This window comes from Bufo bufo, chromosome 7 (assembly GCF_905171765.1).
Source record: "Bufo bufo chromosome 7, aBufBuf1.1, whole genome shotgun sequence".
Classification (NCBI taxonomy): Eukaryota; Metazoa; Chordata; class Amphibia; order Anura; family Bufonidae; genus Bufo; species Bufo bufo.
The window spans coordinates 142,135,083-142,161,075 of NC_053395.1; the positions used below are offsets into that span (position 1 = coordinate 142,135,083).

A 25,993-nucleotide genomic window follows, 5' to 3' on the forward strand; every position below is an offset into this window, starting at 1 on the left:
ACCAGACACTAAGCAAAGACTGAGCTTCTCCTGGTGGAGTCGGGGGGGTATAGCCCGAGGAGGAGGAGCTCTTTTGTATTTGCATAGTGTCCCTCCTACTAATATCTCTAAGCTATACCCATGGTCTGTGTCCCCCAATGGAAAAAAGTACAAGAAACGTACATTTATAAAAACGTACAAACGTAACATTTATAAAAAGTTGATTTAGACATTAGGTCATTTTCTGGTGACACATTTTCTGGTGACACATTTTCTTTAAGCATTTTCTATGCTGGGGACATTAGCCAGATATCACTAGCTATTTCAGTGAATTACTGGAGCTTTGCTTGAAGGAGCAAATATAGACCTGGATATTAAGAATGTCTATTCCCATCCCATATCTACCCCAAGCTAGTAGGGAGCAGAGATAATTGTGTACTGTCATGGTCATCCCTATGGTTAAAACTATAGTCTACATCAGTAGGGATAAGGCATACCTTGAATACAAGATCTTTCAGTCGGTCAGAATACCTCTGATTCAGCAGCAATGCATACAGAATATCAGCACTGCCTGGCTCAAAAAGTAGCAGAAAGAGCTGGTCTTGAGAAGGTGTGGTATTCAGGAGGTTGTGTATAACACCCAATATTCCACATAGCTAAAAGAAAGGACAAGATGATGAAAGAAAGGCAATCATTTGGGAAGAAAAGAAAAGAAGAAAGTAGAAAAGAAGTACCTGTTCTTCATCACTGGTCGCTGCAATGTAACCCATGACACTCTGAATCTCCTCCTGTGTGCCAGCTTTGCTGAGAAAGTATTTGAGGAGTCCAAATAGAGAGACTCTTATTGAGGTCAAATCCTCATAGGACAAGGAGTTCTCCTTACTAAGAGAGCAAAAACAGATCAAAGTAAGTAGAAGTATAAATGGGAAAAACGCCACAAATTACCTGGTTGTCCACACATCATCATGAATAATACTGTGTAAATTATTTGCTATCTTGTAACATTCATTTTTGTAATTTTATCATATAATTTGTTAATGTTTCCAATTTGTTATTTTAATGTCACTTCTGTTATTTTATTTCAATTTTTAAGAAATGGATTTTGATCACTTATTTTTTCATTCATATACACCAGGACTAAATGCACAGAAAGTGGTTGGCACATACTGCCCTAACAGGCAATATGAGTAGACACGGCCCTTGTTGGACCGTCCGTTCGTATGATACAGCCATTGATTAACTGGAATTTGTGTAACTGTCATTTCATTTGCTTAATGTGTGTGTACAGTGATGTGTTTTTGTAACACTTTATTAGGCTAGTTTCACACTAGCTCTTGAAATCCGGCCAGTTGTTGCGGCAGGGAACAGCCGGCTGGATCTCTCTGCATTTTAGCATTGCCGGACGTTTGTAAGTCTACATCTGGTCCAATTAACTATAATGAGGGCCAGCGGAGATCTGGCCGCATTCAGGCATATAAACCGAGAATCGGCCGGAAGAAAACCACTACGCTAAGGAGAATCAGCCTTCAGTGGTCTGAAAGCTGAAGACGCTGGATAACCAAGATGGAGAGGCTTCTCAGCCTGCTTCTGGTCTCTCTGCCCCAGCCTCTGCCGCCTTACTCAATCCCTGTCTTCCAATATGTGCACATAATGTACGTTACTAAAACACATTTGCATGCTTTCCTCCGGACAGTTTATCGGCTGCTAGCACTGGTCTCCGGCGCCAACACTCCCGCTCTATGTTCCCAGTGCATCCCTGGTTAGCACTGGGAAGATGGAGAATGGAGCGGGCTGCAGTGTTCAGCACTGACAATATTTATAGTTAAGAACATAGTTCACTTACGGTCAGCGTTCAACACTGCATCCTGATCCTCTCTCTATCTTTCAAGGGCTAACTAGAGAATCGCTGGGAAGGTAGAGAAGAGCACTGCTTCTGATCAGAGCTGTCTGCAGGGAAGCATCTAACATTCGTTTCAGTAAGGCTACTTTCACACTTGCGTTGTTCTTTTCCGGCATAGAGTTCCGTCACAGGGGCTCTATACCGGAAAAGAACTGATCAGGTATGTCCCCATGCATTCTGAATGGAGAGTAATCCGTTCAGTTTGCATCAGGATGTCTTCAGTTCAGTCGTTTTGACTGATCAGGCAAAAGAGAAAACCGTAGCATGCTACGGTTTTATCTCCGGCTAAAAAAACTGAAGACTTGCCTGAATGCCGGATCAGGCATTTTTTCCCATAGGAATGTATTAGTGCCGGATCCGGCATTCAGAATACCGGAATGCCGGATCCGTCCTTCCGGTATGCGCATGCGCAGACTGAAAAAAAGGTGAAAAAATAAATGCCGGATCCGTTTTTGCCGGATGACACCGGAAAGACGGATCCGGCATTTCAATGCATTTTTTCGACTGATCAGGCATTTTTAAGACTGATCAGGATCCTGATCAGTCTTACTAATGCCATCAGTTAGCATACATTTTGCCTGATCCGGCAGGCAGTTCCGGCGACGGAACTGCTTGCCGGATCTCTCTGCCGCAAGTGTGAAAGTAGCCTAAGCTATATTACATATTTAGAGAGGCAGGGCTGGGGTAAGGAGGCAGAAGCCGGGATAGGAAAACCTCTGCTCCTACAGTTATCCATTGTCTTCAGCATTCTACTGAATGGATTCTCCTTAGAAACCCTTAGATTCTAAGGGGAGACTTTACATACAGTTTTCTTATAAAAATTAACATATTCTCATAATACAGTGTATTCCATAAACACACTGACAATCCCCTCAACTTAAAAAATAATTAAATGGTAGTTATACTTCAACCCCCACAAACGACAGTAATTTGTAAATAGCTTAAAAGATGCCGATTCCAAATCTGAAATTTCTACTCGCATGCATTACTCTGAAACATAAATCAGCTGAGATTTAACACATTCCAATTAATCAGTGTCTATATCTCATATGAGCAGACGGTCCAACAAGGACTGTGTCTACTCACATTGCCTGTTAGTGCAGTATTTGCTAACCACCTTCTGTGTATTAAGTCCTGGACCCTTCCTTCACCAATCCGTACATTTGGGGTGTGGGCAGTAGGGCGTGTTTGGAGCACCAAGGTCGTCACTGGTGCGGTGCTCAAACAGCACAGACCGCCTGTTGGTGCTCCAATGGCTCATTTGTCTAAAAATAAAAGTGTAAATAGATCTCATTTTACTCAGCTACATCAACCCTACCAGGCTATATGCCTGGTTTAATAGGGTTGATCCTAGTGACAGAGGCTCTTTAATGTACAAAACACCTTAAAGGGAATCTGTCATCCACTTTATTACTGCCCTCACTAAACTTGCTGCATAATTATTGCAGGCCATGGTGGAAAAGAGTCACAGGTTGCCGGAAAAGAGTCATGGTAATTCATGAGCTTCTGTTCTTCTCTCAAAGACTAACAGTTTTCTACTAAGGAAGAAACTAAGGCGAAAACTGCCAATCATCAGAAGATTGGTGTGGAAAACAGGAGCTCATTGTTGTGCTTTTTCATAAGTGTAAACAGTTACCGGTATATCTACTTATTTTAGTTATAATGGGTATTCATTGCCTTTAAAGGGACACTGACAGGCCCAATAAGCATATTTAGGTATATATATATATATATATATATATATATGACAGTACAGGTCTTATAAAGTGTATTAGAATCATCTAAGTATCCCCCCTGTCCACCTTATAAATACAGTAAACTGAAGTTTTATAACCTGCTTGAATCGTCTTCAATCTGCCCAAGGGGCGGTGTTTCATCTCCACTTGCGCCCAGCCAGCCTCGCCCCAACTGCCGTTTTGAAGCGCCGCCCAGCTCATCAATATTCACTTCGCTGGGCGGCTACTACTGTCCCCGACGCAAGATCCGGCGCATGCCCAATACAATCCTATGGGCATCGGCCTCCGGCTCATCTTCAGCGCATGGCCGGGATCACATCGCGCCTGCGCACAGTCTGCATCTCAGAGGCCGATGCAGCCTCTGCTTTATGCGCATGCGCCGGGCACAGTTCAGAGCAGCGCTTCAGAGTAGCCGCCCAGCGAAGTGAATATTGATGAGCTGGGCGGCGCTTCAAAACGGCAGTTGGGGCGAGGCTGGCTGGGCGCAAGTGGAGATGAAACGCCGCCCCTTGGGCAGATTGAAGACGATTCAAGCAGGTTATAAAACTTCAGTTTACTGTATTTATAAAGTGGACAGGAGGGATACTTAGATGATTCTAATACACTTTATAAGACCTGTACTGTCATATATATACCTAAATATGCTTATTGGGCCTGTCAGTGTCCCTTTAAGAGCAATGTTGATTTATATTCACTGTTTTGTATAAAGTTTCATGTAGGCCGAAGTAAGTCCATGAGAAGATTACTGTGCCGTTCAAAAGCTAGTGTTATTGTATATTATTGAAATTTATGTTGATTTAAATTTTGATTGTATTTTAAACTATTGTATAATAAATCATTTATATTTTTGCATAGACGCTTGTACCCTGTTTTACGGATTAAACAAAATAATAAGGTTCTTGATTGAACTCTTTTTGAGATGTTTATGTCCATCTCACGGGTCAATATCATTTGAACTATATTTCTTTTGATCCGTACTTTTTTTTTTATACTTATATAAAGCATTTGCTTTATATACCCGACATCATGAATGACCATGACTCTTCTCAGGCAGCCATGACTCTTCTCAGGCATGGGCTGAGGTAATTATACAGCAAGCTCTCAGCAACTACTTAATATTAGCTCATCAGTGACAGACCACTGATATCAGCGTGTCTGTCAGTGAGGCCAGAATAAAGTTAATGAAAGGTTCCCTTTAAATGTGTAAATCCTGGTAATTTACCCCCTTGATTACAACAGTTAATACTGGCATCCTCCTGACTGCTTTACTGGGGATCAGGGACCGTGCTCTATATGGACAGTAAGAAACGACCCTAAAAATGGTGTAGCAATGTTTCATACCTGTAATATATTCGGATTGTATCCAACAAAAACTGAACACCATACTTTTTGCGGAAGAGTTTTCTGCTATCTTTGATGATGGTTGACAAATATTGTATGTGTCCTATTAAAAAAAATAAAAAATCATGAGGACAAACATTTGACATTAGTGTTCATTTTTGTGGGCATTTATAGAAATTCTCACCTATTTGAAAAGGAAAGTCTCCACGATTCCAGATCCGGAAATCAAACAGCAGATATTGGTACATATGCTGCAGCAAAGCAGTGTCCTTCTCCACAGACACCTGCTCGATCAGGAGCTGGACAGCCATCAGAACATTCACATCCATGAAATGGCCTGGGACCTGAGAGTAAAGCAGTTGTTGTTCTGAACAGACTGTGTAACTAAACAAAGTTAATGATCAATGAGTATGGGAGCTACGGAAACAACGTAGCAACGTAACGTTTCCCTAAGGCCTCTTTCACACAGGCGATATGGATTGTGTCAGGATCTGGTCAGAGAAAAACTGATGGTTTTGAACACAAGTTGAATCAGTTTTGTTTGCAATTGTGATCATTCCCAGTTCTGTCCACGTGGATACAATCAGTTTTTTGATCCGTTTTTCAAATGCGTAAAGAAAAACTGAAGAATGACATTCATCGTCTACTAGTACCGCCAGTGAAAAATTCATTGCATCCGGAGGCCTTTCGGTTTTAACACAAGCCCCATTCACTTCCATGGAGCCAGGGCTGCGTGAAAAACGCATAATATAGAACATGCTGCGATTTTTCCTGAAAGCAAAGATGATACTTGCACATACCCACTGAAAAGAATGGGTCAGGATTCAGTCCAGACACTGTGTGTTAACTACACGTATCTTGTTTTTCTAATCAGTTTTTATTTTCTGACTGCATTAAGTTTTTATTCTATTTTCTGAACATGGTTATGGAGGCGGCCATCTTGCCTAAGTTTTTCTCAACAGCATTTAGAAAGCATTAAAGGAGTATTCCCATCTAAGACAATGGGGGCATAATCGCTATAATATGCCCCCATTGTCCGATAGGTGCAGGTCCCACGTCTGGGACCCGCACCTATCTCTTAAATGCAGCCAAAAACGAAGCCGGCAAAGTGGTGGCCAGCAGTGCCCGGTCCGACCACCACCAAGCGTTCCTATTGGCCCACCTAAAATAGCCGAGCAGTGCATTTGGCTATTATCGGAATCCCAATAGAAATTAATGGGAGCTCAATGCGCTTGCACAGCCACCGCTCCCATTCAGTTCTATGGGGCCAACGGAAATAGCCGAGCCAATGCAATGAATGGAGGCAAACTGCACATGAGCGGTGCACCCTCCTTCACTTTGCCGGCTGTGTTTACAAGATAGGTGTGGGTCCCAGAGGTGGGACCTGCACCTATCAGACAATGGGGGCATCTCCTAGCGATATGCCCCCATTGTCTGAGATGGTAAACCCCTTTAAGAAAATTGCTTTACGACACAGACACAATGGACAGGAGGGGACCTCATTGACTTATATGGGAGCGTTTTAAAGGCCATTGTACAAGAAAGGAATAGAAAAGCTTTGACAATCACTAATGCCATCGCTCTTCCCCACACCGAATCATTATTTACCGGCAGCAGATCGGGATTAGACAGCACAATCTGACGCTGGCAAGCAATGATTTTTAAACCTGCTTAAAGATTGTATTTCATCGTTTATCAGGTAATCGGAGGCAATATTACACAGGCAGATCAATGCTACGAACATTTCTACGATTGCTTGTTAGCCATCATCTGCCCGAAAATCGCCTGGTGTAATACAGATAAGCAGTAAAGTGATCTGTACAGAACAAGAGGTGGTGCCTATTAAACTTTGTGGCCAGTGCAAAAACTGCAGGATTTTATGTTTTTTGTGTTAATATAGATACTGACATGAAAAATTAAAAATCACAATCAAAAATTCTTTAAAAATATGTCAATTATAAAACCATGTCCGGTCAATGCTTGATGATTGACAGTTCTCCCCTAGGAAGAAAACTAAGGAGAGAACTTTCAATTATTGCCAGGTGGGCAGGGAGAGAGGGAACCCATGACTAAGCTGGCATCTATCACTGTAGCAGTTGCGTTACTTTAGCAGAAAAGCAACAGACTATTGATTTCCGCATAAAGGATGTGACAGGTTGCTTTAAGTAATGTTTGTGCTACAGTAATAAAAGAGGAGGCCATGGTTTAACTCCTTTGCACACCTTAATGACTGTACACCCCAGGAGTACGAGGTGTGTATGGAGAAAACTCACGAGCTAAGCCCGCTCCATACATGGTGTGTGTCAGCTGAAACCCGCCCGCTGTAGCCTGGATCGGATATGGCAATAGCAACCGCGGCATCTGGGCAGTTAGAGAGAGGGATGGCGCTCCCTTTGTTCTCTGAATGATTGCAGTGTACGGTATATGTAATTGAACTATCACATGTTTAAAGATTAACTAAACTTTTATAATAATTTTTAATATGTTGTCCCAAATCCCCTAAAACTTTTTTTTCTAATATACAGCTCAGCAGTGTACGGAGTACTCAATTTATGAATGGGGCCGCACCAGCGCAGGGAGAACAATGTGCGCTCCTGCCCGTGCTCCCCGGACAATTTCTAACTTCTGGCATAGTACATGGGTACCCTGTACTCATGTACTATGCCAGAATTAGCTGAGCGGAGCGGGCTCCTGCTTCTGCCTGCTCCGCTGAGCTAAGGGAACGGTCTTGCAATTCTCTTTAGTTAGTCTTTAAGTCCTCTATACGGAGTAAAAAAATAAAAATAGTCGTAAAAAAAATCATTTTTAGAAAATATGAAAAAGATCATTAAAAAAAAAGTACTTTTCCCAAATTTTATAAAAACAATCGGTATTGCCACGTCCGAAAATGTCTGAACTATTAAAATGCAAAAGTATCCTGCACGGATTACCAACAGCAGCAAAGCCTTGTTAATCCCCATCTTTGGATGTAGCTATAACTAGGTTGTTCTAAGTAGATTTAGGCAAAGCTACCTAAAACAGAAGGAGCTTCAGTAAATAATATGGAGTTCAGTAGTTTACACACCGTATTCAGTGCAGAATTCCCCGCATGCCCTTACAACAAATACATATACACTTGTGTTACCTTCTGCAGCAGTGCCCCTAATGTTGTAACTCCATGGGAATGCATCAGATTTTCCTGATTGATTGGATGTCTCTGAATAAAGTGCTTAATCAGCAAAACAAAAGTAGCTACAATATTTTTTTCCAGACGAGCTTCTGCAACAGAAGCAAAAAAATAATAATTTTTTTTTAGATGGATACTGAGAAGCAAAAAGACAGCCCAAAGTGCCTCAATAAATACTACCCAAAACATACAAACATGAAGCTCCTGAGTCAGTTCATCATCACCTTTCATTTCTTGGTTCTGTGGCAATTTCATTCAATTTTGTCATTTATATTGATGACCTATCCACAGGATAGGTCAATCAATATCGGATCGGTGGCGGTCTGACACCAGGCACCCCCACCGATCAGCTGTTTGAAGAGGAGACGGCGCTCTATGCGACCACCACCACCGATCTGATATTGATGACCTATCCTGACGGTAGGCCATCAATATAAATGGCAGGACAAACCCTTTAAGCAACTGCAGAGATTCACAATTAACATAGTTAATAGGCATATTCATCCAGTTCAACCATTCTCAGATCAATTACATGTCATTCCCTACTAAATTAATTATAACCCTAAATCTCATGCATCATTATATAAGTATTCAGCCTTGTGCTCAATGCTGTGATCAGTCACACATCCGTCTATTACTGCAATATGTAATGGGACCCGTGAGTGATTTAACATGGTCTGATGCCCAGCCGTAAAAAGCGCCAATCGATAATCTATCAAGTTGGGCGACACTCATTTAAAGATCCTTTACACTTACCCATGGATATCGTATGGGGATGAATGATCACTAGTACACTTTACATTATGTCAGGAGAATATCCCTAGTCTACAGTGTAACATGTGGTGCCGACCAGCAAGCAGTTTTCTGCTGACAAATGACCGTTTGCTTGACTGTTGGCAAGTCGCTGCCCTATTTACATGGGGACAAGACTGATGTTCACATGAGTGCTCCGCGCCCTGTGTAAGAGGTCCGAGCTAAAGGACTGTTAGATCAGAGGGAGTCCTAACACCAATCATGAGAACAGGGACCTCGCACCCCACAGGGTAACCTGACATAAACAAAGCAGCAGGCCGAGCGCACACACTGCCGCTTCATTCATCTTTATGGGAGTCGTGGAAATAGCCAGGCACTGTGCTCAACTATCGTCAGAACACCCATAGAGATGAATGGATCCGCAGTGTACAGGTTCAACCTGATGCTTCATTCATTTTGGGATGCTGTTCTGGTGATCAGTGGGTATGCAAGTGGTAGGACCCCCTCCAATCTACTAGTTACCCAATATCCTGAGGACAGGGCATACCTTGCTACAAGAATACCACGTAAATCAGAAATCCCCATGTTCATCAGATATCCTCCCCCATGCTTTAGACTGCAGGTTGCTGTATGTAAGCACAAGCCTACCACAAGTTCAACAGGAAGTCAGTGTACAGTATATTTCCATTTCATCAATAAGTGACAGACTATAGGTACTAAAAAAATTGTGAGGGGGAAATATCAGGCAATTGCTACACATCAGTGCTAAGACAAATGTGCCTAAATCAGGCTAATTTGAATAGATAATTCTGATGACATTCAATAAGAAAATTCAGGTTTGGAATATCTGGGGGTTTCCGGAGCAGGTTTTTAGCTTCTGACCTAACTCCCTGGCAGCAGTCAATGGGTGGGATGTGCATGCGGCACTAGAATGTGAGCCCTATACTGAACAATGGAAGCATTAGTTTACTTATAATAGAAGAGTTAGATTTCCTTCACAGATTAATTCAATGCTTCTTACAATTCCTTACAGATAAACAGGCCGACCCTTCACTCTCTACAGTATGTGTGCCGTGGGACCGTCTGTCTAGATCAGTAATGGCATTACAAAGGGAGGGTCATTACTGGAAGTGTTCCACATGATGGCACATACACATATAAAATAGGATAAATATTCTTTTTTACAACAAAAAGGCAGGAATTAGGGTTATTTAGCTGGGAAAAGGTAATGTTAAGTATAGGTAGAAATCATACACCAGGTCAGTATAAATAAAGGCGATACCTGAAGCTTTCGTGGAAGACACAACCACAAAATCTCCTTCAGTAGGGGTCAACAGTTCGGGGGGAAGACTGATACTCTCCGATTTGTCACCGGCAAACTCATTTAAACAGCTGATCTGCTCCAGTAGTGGAAACAATGTATTCAGCCCACCAATGCAGTTGATCATGTCCTGAAACAGAAATAAGGATGTGAGTATTTGGTCACCTGGAACTTACAAAGAGTACAATGTAATAATGCTAACTGCTTTACATGTGATAATGCAAATACGTTTCAACTTCAGATTAGGGAATGGATTTAATAGCAATTTCCCAGTAAAGGTGGATGTAGACAACGCAAGAGATGGAAGATGGACGAGAATGGTGGCATGTAAATGTTTCTAACAATTGAGCGATCTGACCAAAAACGCTCCCTCAACATCTAGGAAATCGCACTGAATTAAATCACATGACCCATTTAATATTATATATATACACACACACACACACACACACACACAGGTATAGATATAAAAAAGGACGTATATATGTGTATGTATGCATGTTCCGCGATCACTCAAAAACGCAACCATCGATTTCTACAAAACTTGGTATACACATCCCTTGCTACCTGGAAAGAAATCTTGTGGGGGTCTCAGCTCTCTAGGACGTACCACCTGAGAGATTCCCCAAAAATTACCTGCATTAGCCAATAGAAGCCTGCAAGTCTTTCACTCATATCCCAACTGCCATAGACACGGCCACATGTCTCTTATCAGCCAATAGAAGCTCGCAGGCCCTTAGTCTTCACATACACACCGTTTTACTCCAGGTTTCCATAACAACCCAGCCATTTTTTTTCACTGCTGCAGGTCAGGGCGCTGTGGAGGTCATAGTTCAGGGGCAGGTAGGGTGGCCATTCAAGCCACCCTGAAAAGACGGACTTAGAAACCCCACCCCCAGGTCCCGCTAAGCCACGCCCTCCCACTCCGCAGCCGACAGGGATTGAAAAAAATGAAGGCAAAAATCAACTTCTGTCAGCTGCAGGGGTGGGAGGGAGGGTGACTTTCTCCCTGCAGCTCACGCTCAGACAGCACGGTGCTGCTGTCTGAGAGTGAGCTGTTCAAAGGAACATCCCTTTGTCCGTCCAGGCCCTGCGGACGGAGGACAGGGAGTCTGAAAGGCGGACTGTCCGGCCTAAAACCGGACCTCTGGCCACCCTAGGGGCAGGCTGCTGTGGAGGTCACAGTTAAGGGGACGGTCCGCTATGGAGGTCAGTGTTAAGGGGCATATTGCTGTAGAGGCCACTGTTAAGAGGACGGGGTGTTGTGGAAATCACTGTTAAGGAGATAAGGGGTACTGTGGAGGTCACTAATAAAGGGGCGGGCATAATGCTGACTTCTGGCATCTCATGTGGGATTGCATGCACTTACAAGGCTTCTGGAGAGCGGTCACAGAGGTGCTGACAACTTTGGTCCCCACTGCAGTACCGCTCTGCCCTAAAGTCTGTGTTTTGGGAATATTAGATGAGGAAACCTGGGGGCATCAACACAGGGTATTCTTGAGTGAGACTCTATTCTTTGCTAGAAAAGCCATTGCTCTAAGGTGGATGGCTGACAGAGCACCCACACTGGGTCAATGGAAATCACTGGTCAATCCTCATTACCTCTGATGTTTTCTTATATTTATCTGAGAATGGATTCCTCTTCAGGTCTGATGTAAGACTCTCGAGATATATCATGATGTCATTGTATCCCCTGTGTGGGATTTACCCCTGCACTGTCTTGATGTAACCTGCCTTACTTGTTATACTTCAATAAAATGAGTTTAAAAAAAATAAAGCGGCGGGCGCTGTGGAGGTCTCTATTAAGGGGGCAGAGAAGAGTGGAGGTCACAGTTAAGGGGACGATCCACTATGGAGGTCAGTGTTCAGGGGCGGGGTGCTGTAGAGGTCACTGTTAAGGGGGTGGGGTGTTCTGGAGGTCACATTTTAAGGGAACAGAGCTCTGTAGAAGTCACTGTTAAGGGGGGCGGGTTATTGTGGAAATCATTGTTAACGAGACGGGGTATTGTGGGGCGGCCCGTGTGTAGGTCACTGTTAACCCCTTAAGGACTCAGCCCTATTTCACCTTAAGGACTTGGCCATTTTTTGCAAATCTGACCAGTGTCACTTTAAGTGCTGATAACTTTAAAACGCTTTGACTTATCCAGGCCGTTTTGAGATTGTTTTTTCGTCACATATTGTACTTCATGACACTGGTAAAATGAAGTCAAAAAAATATTTCTTTTGCACAAAATAATACCTAAATTTACCAAAAAATTTGAAAAATTTGCAAATTTCAAAGTTTCAGTTTCTCTACTTCTGTAATACATAGTAATACCCCCAAAAATTGTGATGACTTTACATTCCCCATATGTCTACTTCATGTTTGAATTGTTTTGGGAATGATATTTTATTTTTTGGGGATGTTATAAGGCTTAGAAGTTTAGAAGCAAATCTTGAAATTTTTCAGAAATTTACAAAAACTCAATTTTTAGGGACCAGTTCAGGTCTGAAGTCACTTTGCAAGGCTTACATAATAGAAACCACCCAAAAATGACCCCATCTAAGAAACTACACCCCTCAAGGTATTCAAAACTGATTTTACAAACTTCGTTAACCCTTTAGGTGTTGCACAAGAGTTATTGGCAAATGGGGATGAAATGTGAGAATTTCATTTTTTTGCCTAATTTTCCATTTTAACCCATTTTTTCCACTAACAAAGCAAGGGTTAACAGCCAAACAAGACTGTATCTTTATTGCCCTGACTCTGCCGTTTACAGAAACACCCCATATGTGGCCGTAAACTACTGTACGGCCACACAGCGGGGCGTAGAGTGAAAGGTGCGCCGTTTGGTTTTTGGAAGCCAGATTTTGCTGGACTGTTTTTTTGACACCATGTCCCATTTGAAGCCCCCCCTGATGCACCCCTAGAGTAGAAACTCCATAAAAGTGACCCCATCTAAGAAACTACACCCCTCAAGGTATTCAAAACTGATTTTACAAACTTTGTTAACCCTTTAGGTGTTGCACAAGATTTAATGGAAAATAGAGATACAATTTCAAAATTTCACTTTTTTGGCAGATTTTCCATTTTAATATTTTTTTTCCAGTTACAAAGCAAGGGTTAACAGCCAAACAAAACTCATTATTTATGGCCCTGATTCTGTAGTTTACAGAAACACCCGATATGTGGTCGTAAACCGCTGTACGGGCACACGGCAGGGCGCAGAAGGAAAGGAATGCCATACGGTTTTTGGAAGGCAGGTTTTGCTGGACTGTTTTTGTCCCATTTGAAGCCCCCCTGATGCACCCCTAGAGTAGAAACTCCAGAAAAGTGACCCCATTTTAGAAACTACGGGATAGGGTGGCAGTATTGTTGGTACTAGTTTAGGGTACATATGATTTTTGGTTGCTCTATATTACACTTTTTGTGCGGCAAGGTAACAAGAAATAGCTTTTTTGGCAGTTTTTTTTTTTTTGTTATTTACAACATTCATCTGACAGGTTAGATCATGTGGTAATTTCATAGAGCAGGTTGTCACGGACGCGGCGATACCTAATATGTATACAATTTTTTTAAATTTATGTAAGTTTTACCCAATGATTTCATTTTTAAAACAAAAAAAAAGTTTTTGTGTCTCCATAGTCCAAGAGCCATAGTTTTTTCAGTTTTTTGGCGATTATCTTAAGTAGGGTCTCATTTTTTGCGGGATCAGATGATGGTTTGATTTGCACTATTTTGGGGTGCATATGACTTTTTGATCGCTTGCTATTACACTTTTTGTGACATAAGATGACAAAAAATTGCTTTTTTTACACCGTTTTTATTTTTATTTTTTTACGGTGGTCACCTGAGGGGTTAGGTCATGTGATATTTTTATAGAGGCGGTCGATACGGACGCGGCGATACCTAATATGTATACTTTTTTTTAATTTATGTAAGTTCTACACAATGATTTCATTTTTAAAACCAAAAAAATCATGTTTTAGTGTTTCCATAATCTAAGAGCCATAATTTTTTCAGTTTTTGGGCGATTATCTTAAGTAGGGTCTTATTTTTTGCGGGATGAGATGACGATTTGATTGTTACAATTTTGGCGTACATGCGACTTTTTTTTATCACTTTTATTACCTTTTTTTGGGAAGTAAGGTGGGCAAAATTTCAATTTCATCATAGTTTTTTATTTTTTATTTTTATGGCGTTCACCGTTCGGGTAAAGTAACATGACCGTTTTATAGATCAGGTCGTTACGGACGCGGCGATACCAAACATGTGTAGGGAATTTTATTTTTTTCATTTTTAATCAGTGATAAATGTGTTTTTTGATTTTTACTTTTTTTTTTCACTTTTTTACTTTTTTTTTTACCCAGACCCACTTGGTTCTTGAAGATCCAGTGGGTCTGATGTCTGTATAATACAGTACTGTACTCTATATAGGGTACTGTACTGTATTTTACTTACACTGAACAGATCTCTGCCTTCAGCACAGATCTGTTCAGCACCATGGACAGCAGGACGCCTGAGACGGCGTCCTGTTGCCATGGGAACCTTCCCCGTCTGCTCAGAACTTCGCAGACGGGGAAGGGTGAGCACGGGGCTGCGGGGGGCTGTCTGGGGGCTCTCTCCCTCTCCATCGGGGGGCTGCAAAGGCACAGCAGCCCCCCGATCGGAGAGGGAGGGAGCTCCCTGAGCTGTTAACCTTTTCCATACAGCGGTCCGTACGGACCGCTGTATGGAAAGGGTTAAACGGCTGACATCGCATCACCGATGCTGGCACCCTGGTATACCCACTGTACACCAACGATCATTCAATGGGAGGCTGGCGGGGGATCGCGATCCCGCCTGCCGCACCGCCCGCCTCCCGCATCGCCCCCAACCCCCCCCCCCCCCTGCACCTCCCACCGGGCTAAAATCGTTCAGAGGTGCAGGGGGGTGATAAATATATATTTTTGCCACACTAAAGTTTCTGATCGCCGCGGTCAGGGACCGCGCGATCAGAAACTGCAGAAAGCGCAACAAACCGCAGGTCTGAATTGACCTGCGGTTTGTTGCGATCGCGGACATGGGGGGGTCACGGGACCCCCCGTGCATTTAGCCGAGGTGCCTGCTCAATGATTTGAGCAGGCACCGGGTTCCGATCACTGCCAGCCGCACGGCAGTGATCGGAACAACACATGACGTACCGGTACGTCATGGGTCCTTAAGGACTCGGGAAACATGCCGTACCGATACGTCATGCGTCCCTAAGGGGTTAAAGGGGAGGGCGCTGTGGATGTTACTGTTAAAGGGGCAGGGTACTGTAGATGTCACTGTTATAGTGGACACTGTCGACATCTTTTAACGACACACACAAACATTAACCCCTTAAGGACCGGGTCATGTTTCAGACTGATTTTTGCAAATCTGACATGAGTGATAACTTTAAAACACTTTTAGTTATCCAAGCCATTCTGAGACTGTTTTCTCGTCACATAATTTACTTCATGACAGTGGTAAATTTGAATCAAAATATTTCATTTTTAAAAAAAACTATATATACCAAATTTACCCAAAAATTTTAAAAATTCGCAACTTTCCAAAAGTTCAATTTCTATGCTTTAAAAACAGATAGTGATACCTCATATAATAGTTATTACTTTACATTTCCCATATGTCTACTTCATGTTTGGATCATTTTGTGAATGTCATTTTATTTTTGGGGGACGTTAGAAGGCTTAGAAGTTTAGAAGCAAATCTTGAAATTTTTCAGAAAGTTGCCAAAACCTACTTTTTAAGGACCAGTTCAGGTCTGAAGTCACTTTGTGAGGCTTAAATAATATAAACCACCCAAAAATTACCCCATTTTAGAAACTACACCCCTCATGGTATTCCAACCTTATTTTACAAACATTGTTAACCCTTCAGGTGTTCCACAAGAATTAATAGAAAATGGAGATGAAATTTAAGAATTTTACTTTTTTGGCAGATTTTCCATTTTAATATTTTGTTTTCCGCTAACAAAGCAAAGGTTAACATCCAAACAAAACTCAATATTTCTTGCCCTGATTCTGTAATCTATAGAAACGCCCCATATGTAGTTGTAAACTGCTGTATGGCCACACGGCAGGGCGCAGAAGGAAATGAACGCAGATTTTTATAGACCGTTTTTTTTTACACCATGTCCCATTTGAAGCCCCCCTGATGCACTCCTAGAGTAGAAACTCCCGAAAAGTGACCCCATTTTAGAAACTACACCCCTCAATGTATTCAAAACTGATTTTTATAAACTTTGTTAACCCTTTAGGTGTTCCACAAGAATTAATTGAACATGGATATGAAATTTCAGAATTTCACATTTTTTGGCAGATTTATCATTTTAATCATTTTTTTCCAGTAACAAAGCCAGAATTAACAGCCAAACTAAACTCAATATTTATTGCCCTGATTCTGTAGTTTAGAGAAACACCCCATATGTGGTCGTAAACTGCTGTACGGACACATGGCAGAGCTCAGAAGGAAAGGAACGCCATATGGTTTTTGGAGGGCAGCTTTCACTGGGATAATTTTAACTTGCCATGTCACATTTGAAGACCCTCTGATGCACCCCTAGAGTAGAAACTACAAAAAAGTGACCCCATTTTGGAAACTAAGGAATAAGGTGGCAGTTTTGTTGGTACTATATTAGGGTACAGATGATTTTTGGTTGCTCTATATTACATTTTTTGTGAGGCAAGGTAACAAAACAAAAAAAAAAAGCTGTTTTGGCACCGTTTTTATTTTTTGTTATTTATAACGTTTATCTGACAGGTTAGATCATGAGCTATTCTTTTTAGAGCAGGTGGTTACGGATGCGACAATACCAAATATGATAACTTTTTGGGGTTGTTTGTTTCAGTTTTACATAATAAAGCATTTTTGAAAAAAAAAAAAAAAACTTTTTAGTGTCTCCATATTCTGAAAGCCATATATTTTTTATTTTTTTTGGGTGACTGTCTTATGTAGGGGCTCTTTTTTTTTCAGTATAAGATGACGGTTTGATTGGTACTATTTTGAGGTGCGTATGACTGTTTGATCACTTGCTATTACACTTTTTGTGATGTAAGGTGACAAAAAAAAAAAGGAAGGCTTTTTCGATACAGTTTGATTTTTTTACGGTGTTCACCGGAGGCGTTAGGTCATGTGATATTTTTATAGAGCAAGTCGTTACTTACGTGGCAATACCTAATATGTATACTTTTTTTATTTTATTTAAGTTTTACACAATAACAGCATTTTTTAAAACAAAAAAAATATAATGTTTTAGTGTCTCCATAGTCTGAGAACCATAATTCTTTTTATTTTTTGGGCGATTCTCTTAGGTAGGGTATAATTTTTGCAGGATGAGATAACGGTTTGAGTGGTACAACGTATGACTATCGCTTGCTATTACACTTTTTGTGATATAAGGTGAAAAAAAAGGCTTTTTTTAAACTTCTTTTTTTTTTTTACGGTGTTCACCTGAGGGGTTAAGTCATGTGGTATTTTTATAGAGCAGGTTGTTACGGACGCAGCGATATCTAATATGTATACTTTTTTTATTTAGGTTTTACACAATGAAAGCATTTTTTAAACAAAAATAAACATGTTTTAGTGTCTCCATAGTCTGAGAGCCACAGTTTAAAATTTTTGGGGTGATTGTCCTATGTAGGGGCTCATTTTTTGCGGGATGAGGTGACTGTTAGATTGGTACTATTTTTGGGGCATACGCCTTTTTGATCGCTTGGTGTAAGGTGACAAAAATGGCTTTTTGTGACAGTTTTTTTTTTATGGTGTCTAACGGACTGGGTGGATCATGTGATATGATTATAGAGTCGGTCGTTACGGACGCGGCGATACCTAATATGTGTTTTTTCTTTCTATTTTTTATTATAAAATCAGGGGAAAGGGGCGTTTTTTTCTTTAACTTGAAACTTTTTTTAAAATTGAAAACACTTTTTTTTAAAACTATTTCTGTCACACTCTGGGACTTCAACTTTTGGGGGTCTGATCCCCTCTGCAATGCATTACAATACATCTGTATTGTAATGCATTGCCTGTTAGTGTAATACACTAACAGGTTGCCTAAGAGACGCAGCCTGAGGCTGGATCTCCTCGTCACCCGTAGAAGGCAGGTCCCGATGCCGTGCAAGGCATTGCGCAGCCTCTGTACGGCATCAGGCTGCCTTGTCACACATCGGGTCCCCTGCCACAGTGGCACGGGGACCTGATGCGCTCTTTCACCCACCGCAAAGCACTTCTATGTCGCGGTCAGCTCTGACCATGGCATAGAAGGGGTTAATCCACCGGCCTTGCTGTAAACAGCGATGTCAGCGGATACAGCAGGGGCCCGGCTACCAGGGACTGTCGGACCCCTGTAATGATCGGGCAATGCATCCCCCTCCATACATGCATGGCATTTTGCATTAAAGGGTTAAATAAAATGGATGAAATATACCCGGGTCTGTGTGTGTGTGTGTGTGTATGTGTATATATATGTGATATATATATATATATATATATATACACACACACACACACACACACACACACACACACACACACAGGGACCCCCGCTGATCAGCTGTTTGAGAAGGTACTAGTACTGTGGGTTCAGTGGCCTTGTCCGTGCTTACCAAGCACAGTGCCGTACATTGTACAGCGGCTGTGCTTGGTATCCCAGCTCAGCTCCATTCACTTCAATAGGGCTGGGCTGCGCCTAGGCCATGTGACAGATGAATGTGTCGTCACAGGCCTAGGAAAAGCTGAGAGAGGTGCCACTGTCCTCTCTAACAGGAGTCAGACCCCCACCAATCAGATACTGATGACCTATCCAGAGGAACTTTTTTTTTTTTTTTTTTTCCCTCAGTGTCAATAAGATTCCTTAAAATTCCTTCCACTTTGCTGGAACTGTAAAAGCACCGAAGATTTGCTGCACACAAATCTACAGTGTATACGTCCCCCGTGGACATACCCTCACTCAACCCTGGGTATCAAGCACCGATTTATAAAGCAAGAAACTGCGGCTTGTTAGGATCTCCTTTCACACTTTTCTACAGAATACCTTAATGTCCCAGTTAACAACTTTGTTCCCAGTCAATCGTCCATGAAATAGGTTGGGTGATAAATCAAGGCAGATGTGATTCCCACAAGCCTATCAAAAGAAAAAAATAATAATAAAAATACATAAAAAATACCAACATGAATAACAACAATAACTCATTGATTTAACTATAATACTTCCATTAAATACAACTCTATAGCTTTACTGTAACATAGTCTACATGTCTGGCATGGTTACCTGTTCTGTCATACTTTACAAATCTAAGGCAGAATTTACACCATGTTAGATACTACATTTACATACATGGTGGGAAAAACAGTATAGAAAAGTGTAGTATACTTCACTTTTCCATCTTGCAAAGCCCAGTAAAATAAAACGTACACTTTTTTTTTTACAAAGAGATACTACGGTGACGGATGTTACTGTATGGCATCCCTCTGAGCCATCGGCTGCACAAAATGATTATCTCAACACAGCCCAAGTTGCACTGTGCATAGTACCTGTGTATACATGTGTTTGTGGTAGCCGCATATACAGTGGGGGAAATAATTATTTGACCCCTCACTGATTTTGTAAGTTTGTCCAATGACAAAGAAATGAAAAGTCTCAGAACAGTATCATTTCAATGGTAGGTTTATTGTAACAGTGGCAGATAGCACATCAAAAGGAAAATCGAAAAAATAACTTTAAATAAAAGATAGCAACTGATTTGCATTTCATTGAGTGAAATAAGTATTTGAACCCTCTAACAAAAAAAGACTTAATACTTGGTGGAAAAACCCTTGTTTGCAAGCACAGAGGTCAAACGTTTCTTGTAATTGATGACCAAGTTTGCGCACATTTTAGGAGGAATGTTGGTCCACTCCTCTTTGCAGATCATCTCTAAATCCCTAAGGTTTCGAGGCTGTCTCTGTGCAACTCTGAGCTTGAGCTCCCTCCATAGGTTTTCGATTGGATTAAGGTCCGGAGACTGACTAGGCCACTCCATGATCTTAATGTGCTTCTTCTTGAGCCACTCCTTTGTTGCCTTTGCTGTATGTTTTGGGTCATTGTCGTGCTGGAACACCCATCCACGACCCATTTTCAGTTTCCTGGCAGAGGGAAGGAGGTTGTCGCTCAGGATTTCACGATACATGGCTCCGTCCATTTTCCCGTTTATGCGAATAAGTTGTCCTGTGCCCTTAGCAGAAAAACACCCCCAAAGCAAAATGTTTCCACCCCCATGCTTGACGGTGGGGACGGTGTTTTGGGGGTCATAGGCAGCATTTTTCTTCCTCCAAACACAGCGAGTTGAGTTAATGCCAAAGAGCTCTATTTTGGTCTCATCAGACCACAGCACCTTCTCCCAGTCACTCTCTGAATCATTCAGGTGTTCATTGGCAAACTTCAGACGGGCCTGCACATGTGCCTTCCTGAGCAGGGGGACCTTGCGAGCCCTGCAGGATTTTAATCCATTGCGGTGTAATGTGTTTCCAATGGTTTTCTTGGTGACTGTGGTCCCTGCTAATTTGAGGTCATTAACTAACTCCTCCCGTGTAGTTCTAGGATGCTTTTTCACCTTTCTCAGAACCATTGACACCCCACGAGGTGAGATCTTGCGTGGAGCCCCAGAGCGAGGTCGATTGATGGTCATTTTGTGCTCCTTCCATTTTCGAACAATCGCACCAACAGTTGTCACCTTCTCTCCCAGCTTCTTGCTAATGGTTTTGTAGCCCATTCCAGCCTTGTGCAGGTCTACAATTTTGTCTCTGACATCCTTGGACAGCTCTTTGGTCTTTCCCATGTTGGAGAGTTTGGAGTCTGCTTGATTGATTGATTCTGTGGACAGGTGTCTTTTATACAGGTGACTAGTTAAGACAGGTGTCCTTAATGAGGGTGACTAATTGAGTAGAAGTGTCTAACCACTCTGTGGGAGCCAGAACTCTTAATGGTTGGTAGGGGTTCAAATACTTATTTCACTCAATGAAATGCAAATCAGTTGCTATCTTTTATTTAAAGTTATTTTTTCGATTTTCCTTTTGATGTGCTATCTGCCACTGTTACAATAAACCTACCATTGAAATGATACTGTTCTGAGACTTTTCATTTCTTTGTCATTGGACAAACTTACAAAATCAGTGAGGGGTCAAATAATTATTTCCCCCACTGTATATGGGGTCTATTGGTTGGTAGTATGTTGCAGTGATCATACACAGCCGCAATATTGTTGTTATCTGATATAATCTGTATCATTCTTCTATTGCTTATACCCTGTTTAATTTTCATCCCAGATGAATCCAGCGGGGAAGAAAGGGGGGGGGGGGGGGGGGGGGGAGTTTGGGCTTCCGGGGGGATGCTTTAGAATGCCATAGGGTTTGTAATACGGCGGACAAGGGGTAGGTTCCCGTACAGGGTGCATCCACCATCAGGGTGCTTCCCTGTGTTAGCCAGGGGTAGTCAGGGTCCAATTAGGGTAAGATCCTCCCACGACTACCTTCACGACCTCTGTTACGCCTTACTTTTGTATGTACCAATTGTGTATTTTTTTATATATATATATATATATATATATATATATATATATATATATATATATATATATTTTGGTTGGGTCTATTGTACTTTCCATACTAATAGAAATTTTATCTAAAATAGATTAAAGGTTAGGTTTTAGAGTCTCATGCCCTTTGTGCTTAGGTGTTTTGTTGATTAGCATGACTTGGGTTATCCGAATGTAATTGGATTTTGGCGAAATTCAAGTTGCACTGTCCATTTGAAAGCCTGAGTTAGATTTGACAGAGGTGGAAACCACTTAGATGAAGCTGCTGTGTACAACTCCCATTATACATTACGTCACAGCAACCTTACTATGAATTTGCCAAAACCTAGACAACTCTTTAATTCTTAACTATTCATCTTTAACTCTTTCCATTAAGAAGTGCAAGTTTCCAATGAGATGCAGTTGTGTAGAAGTCCAATCATTCAAAAAGGCTCAGTTCATTACTGGAAAATTGATGCCTATAAGCACTACCCATTTGTCTCTTTTATCTTACAAAACTGAATATAGACACTTGAATTAATTTAATACACTGCATGGGAAAGAAATCTCACATAAACCATAGAAGGACAATAGAAATGTTCTTACTAACCTTCGGGGTATAATAAACGAGTAGTTTGCTGGGTAAGTCTGTTAGTTCTGTGTCCTGTGATTTCCAGGGGCTCAAGCTGTTAGGACCTGGTAAAAATAAAAATAATAATAATAATATATATATATATATATATATATATATATATATATATATATATATATATATATATATATATATATTTATATTTATATATTTATTAGGGATCGACCGATATAATTTTTTTAATGCCGATACCGATAATTTGTGAACTTTCAGGCCGATAGCCGGTAATTTATACCGATATTCTGTGAAATTTCATGTTTGAAAAAAAATAAAGATTCATACACAAATCTGCTGAAAATTTATATTTTTATTGTTAATGTGTAGTTGTTTTTTTTGTAAATCTTTCTTTTTCATTTATACTTGATATTTTGGTGTTTTTTTTTACTAACTTTTAGCCCCCTTAGGGACTAGAACCCTTGTCCTAATTCACCCTGATAGATCTCTATCAGGGTGAATAGGATCTCACACTGTCCCTGCTGCTCTGTGCTTTGTGCACACAGCAGCATGGAGCTTACCATGGCAGCCAGGGCTTCAATAGCGTCCTGGCTGCCATGGTAACCGATTGAAGCCCCAGGCTTACACTGCTGGGGCTCCGATCGGAGGAGGAGGGGAGAGGGGACCCTGTGGCCACTGCCACCAATGTTTTTAATACTGGGGTGGGGGGCGCACTGCGCCACCAATGATTAATACTGGGGGGCTTGGGGGGCCACACTGCGCCACCAATGAACATAAATCTAATTTATTCATATACAGGAGGCGGGAGCTGGCTGCAGAATCACATAGCCGGCTCCCGACCTCTATGAGCGGTAGCTGCGATCCGCGGCAACTGAGGGGTTAACTACCGCAGATCGCAGCTACCGCTCATAGAGGTTGGGAGCCGGCTATGTGATTCTGCAGCCAGCTCCCACCTCCTGTTCAATTTGAATGAATGAGTGCGTTAACATCATTGGTGGTGCAGTGGCCACAGCCCCTCCCCTCCTCTTGTCCTCTCTCCTCTAATTGGCGGCAGCAGCAGCACAGGGGGAGGGAGACACTGCTTCCTTCTCCCCTGTGCTGCTGAGGGAACACAGAGCGCTGAGAGCAGCGAGATCTGTGTTCCCAATAAGTTAACGGAATATCGGCAAAATAGATGCCGATAACTGTCAAAATCCTGAATATCGGCCGATAATATCGGTAAAACAGATAATATCGGTCGATCCCTAATATATTATAATTTTCCCAGGTGGGGTCAAACACCGGACTGGACAGAAAGGATCTGTATTGGGATCTGAGGCTTGAGCTGGGCTTGGAGGTCTGAGACCAGTGTGAGCGGAAACAGGCCGCCTAAAGTCTGTTCATGGACTCTTTGAGGCAAAACTGCCAGCTGGGTGTAAACTAACACCAAAACCAAAAGGTGACTTTTTGTGTTGAATGTGACTGTTTATGAACCAAGAGTGTGAATAAACACTGAACTGTTTGATTTAAGAATTGGTTGGTGCCTCTATACTGCATCAGCTTATCCTGTCTACCAGAGCGAATCCCCTATAGATATATATATATATATTTATTTATTTATATGTGAATATACAGTGTTAATAGTGTAAAAGACTACATTTAAGGGCATCTGTCAACAGATTTGTGACCTATGAACTGGCTGACTTAGTATATGTGTGCTCGGCAGCTGAAGGCATCTGTGTTCATATGTGCCTGAATCATCATCACTACCTGGCCCTGTCAATCAAAGTGCAGGGTGTAGCAGTTGCAGAGAGAGAAGAGCCTCTAGGTGAAATGCTAATGCCCTCATTGATCCTAGAGGCTCATTTGCATATATTAAAACATCATTTTTCTCAGCAATGCGGGCACATATGAACATGGGATCAACACAAATACCTTCAAATGCCAAGGGCACATGCAACAGGTCAGCCAGTTTCATAGGTAAAAATCTGCTGACAGATGCCTTTTAACCGCTTGCCGCCACGCTAACGCCGAAAGGCGTCATTGCGGCGGCTCCCCCAGGCTACGCTAACGCCAATAGGCGTCATCTCGCGTGAGCCGAGATTTCCTGTGAACGCGCGCACACAGGCGCGCGCGCTCACAGGAACGGAAGGTAAGAGAGTTGATCTCCAGCCTGCCAGCGGCGATCGTTCGCTGGCAGGCTGGAGATGTGTTTTTTTTAACCCCTAACAGGTATATTAGACGCTGTTTTGATAACAGCGTCTAATATACCTGCTACCTGGTCCTCTGGTGGTCCCCTTTGTTTGGATCGACCACCAGAGGACACAGGTAGCTCAGTAAAGTAGCACCAAGCACCACTACACTACACTACACCCCCCCCCCCCCCCCCCGTCACTTATTAACCCCTTATTAGCCCCTGATCACCCCATATAGACTCCCTGATCACCCCCCTGTCATTGATTACCCCCCTGTCATTGATTACCCCCCTGTAAAGCTCCATTCAGACGTCCGCATGATTTTTACGGATCCACTGATAGATGGATCGGATCCGCAAAACGCATCCGGACGTCCGAATGAAGCCTTACAGGGGCGTGATCAATGACTGTGGTGATCACCCCATATAGACTCCCTGATCACCCCCCTGTAAAGCTCCATTCAGATGTCCGCATGATTTTTACGGATGCACTGATAGATGGATCGGATCCGCAAAACGCATCCGGACGTCTGAATGAAGCCTTACAGGGGCATGATCAATGACTGTGGTGATCACCCCATATAGACTCCCTGATCACCCCCCTGTAAAGCTCCATTCAGATGTCCGCATGATTTTTACGGATGCACTGATAGATGGATCGGATCCGCAAAATGCATCCGGACGTCTGAATGAAGCCTTACAGGGGCATGATCAATGACTGTGGTGATCACCCCCCTGTCATTGATTACCCCCCTGTAAAGCTCCATTCAGATGTCCGCATGATTTTTACGGATGCACTGATAGATGGATCGGATCCACAAAACGCATCCGGACGTTTGAATGAAGCCTTACAGGGGTGTGATCAATGACTGTGGTGATCACCCCATATAGACTCCCTGATCACCCCCCTGTCATTGATTACCCCCCTGTCATTGATTACCCCCCTGTAAAGCTCCATTCAGACGTCCGCATGATTTTTACGGATCCACTGATAGATGGATCGGATCAGCAAAACGCATCCGGACGTCTGAATGAAGCCTTACAGGGGCGTGATCAATGACTGTGGTGATCACCCCATATAGACTCCCTGATCACCCCCCTGTCATTGATTACCCCCCTGTAAAGCTCCATTCAGATGTCCGCATGATTTTTACGGATGCACTGATAGATGGATCGGATCCGCAAAACGCATCCGGACGTCTGAATGAAGCCTTACAGGGGCGTGATCAATGACTGTGGTGATCACCCCATATAGACTCCCTGATCACCCCCCTGTCATTGATCACCCCCCTGTCATTGATCAACCCCCCTGTCATTGATCAACCCCCCTGTCATTGATCACCCTCTGTAAGGCTCCATTCAGACATTTTTTTGGCCCAAGTTAGCGGAATTATTATTTTTTTTTTCTTACAAAGTCTCATATTCCACTAACTTGTGTCAAAAAATAAAATCTCACATGAA

The 25,993-nt window shown here is 42.2% G+C and overlaps 1 protein-coding gene across 4 annotated transcripts in view; it reads right to left on the reverse strand.

Moving 5' to 3' along the window:
* NBEAL1 (neurobeachin like 1) overlaps window positions 1-25,993 on the reverse strand; it is a 245,395-nt gene that overhangs the window by 122,593 nt on the left and 96,809 nt on the right. For all 4 annotated transcript variants that reach the window (XM_040441754.1, XM_040441755.1, XM_040441756.1 and 1 more), the window contains 8 exons: window positions 22,363-22,448; window positions 19,235-19,324; window positions 10,158-10,326; window positions 8,081-8,214; window positions 5,141-5,300; window positions 4,957-5,059; window positions 714-861; window positions 477-635 (listed from right to left, as the gene is read on the reverse strand). In XM_040441754.1, coding sequence (XP_040297688.1) covers window positions 477-635; window positions 714-861; window positions 4,957-5,059; window positions 5,141-5,300; window positions 8,081-8,214; window positions 10,158-10,326; window positions 19,235-19,324; window positions 22,363-22,448 — 1,049 coding nt within the window. The remainder of the gene's footprint in view (window positions 1-476; window positions 636-713; window positions 862-4,956; window positions 5,060-5,140; window positions 5,301-8,080; window positions 8,215-10,157; window positions 10,327-19,234; window positions 19,325-22,362; window positions 22,449-25,993) is intronic.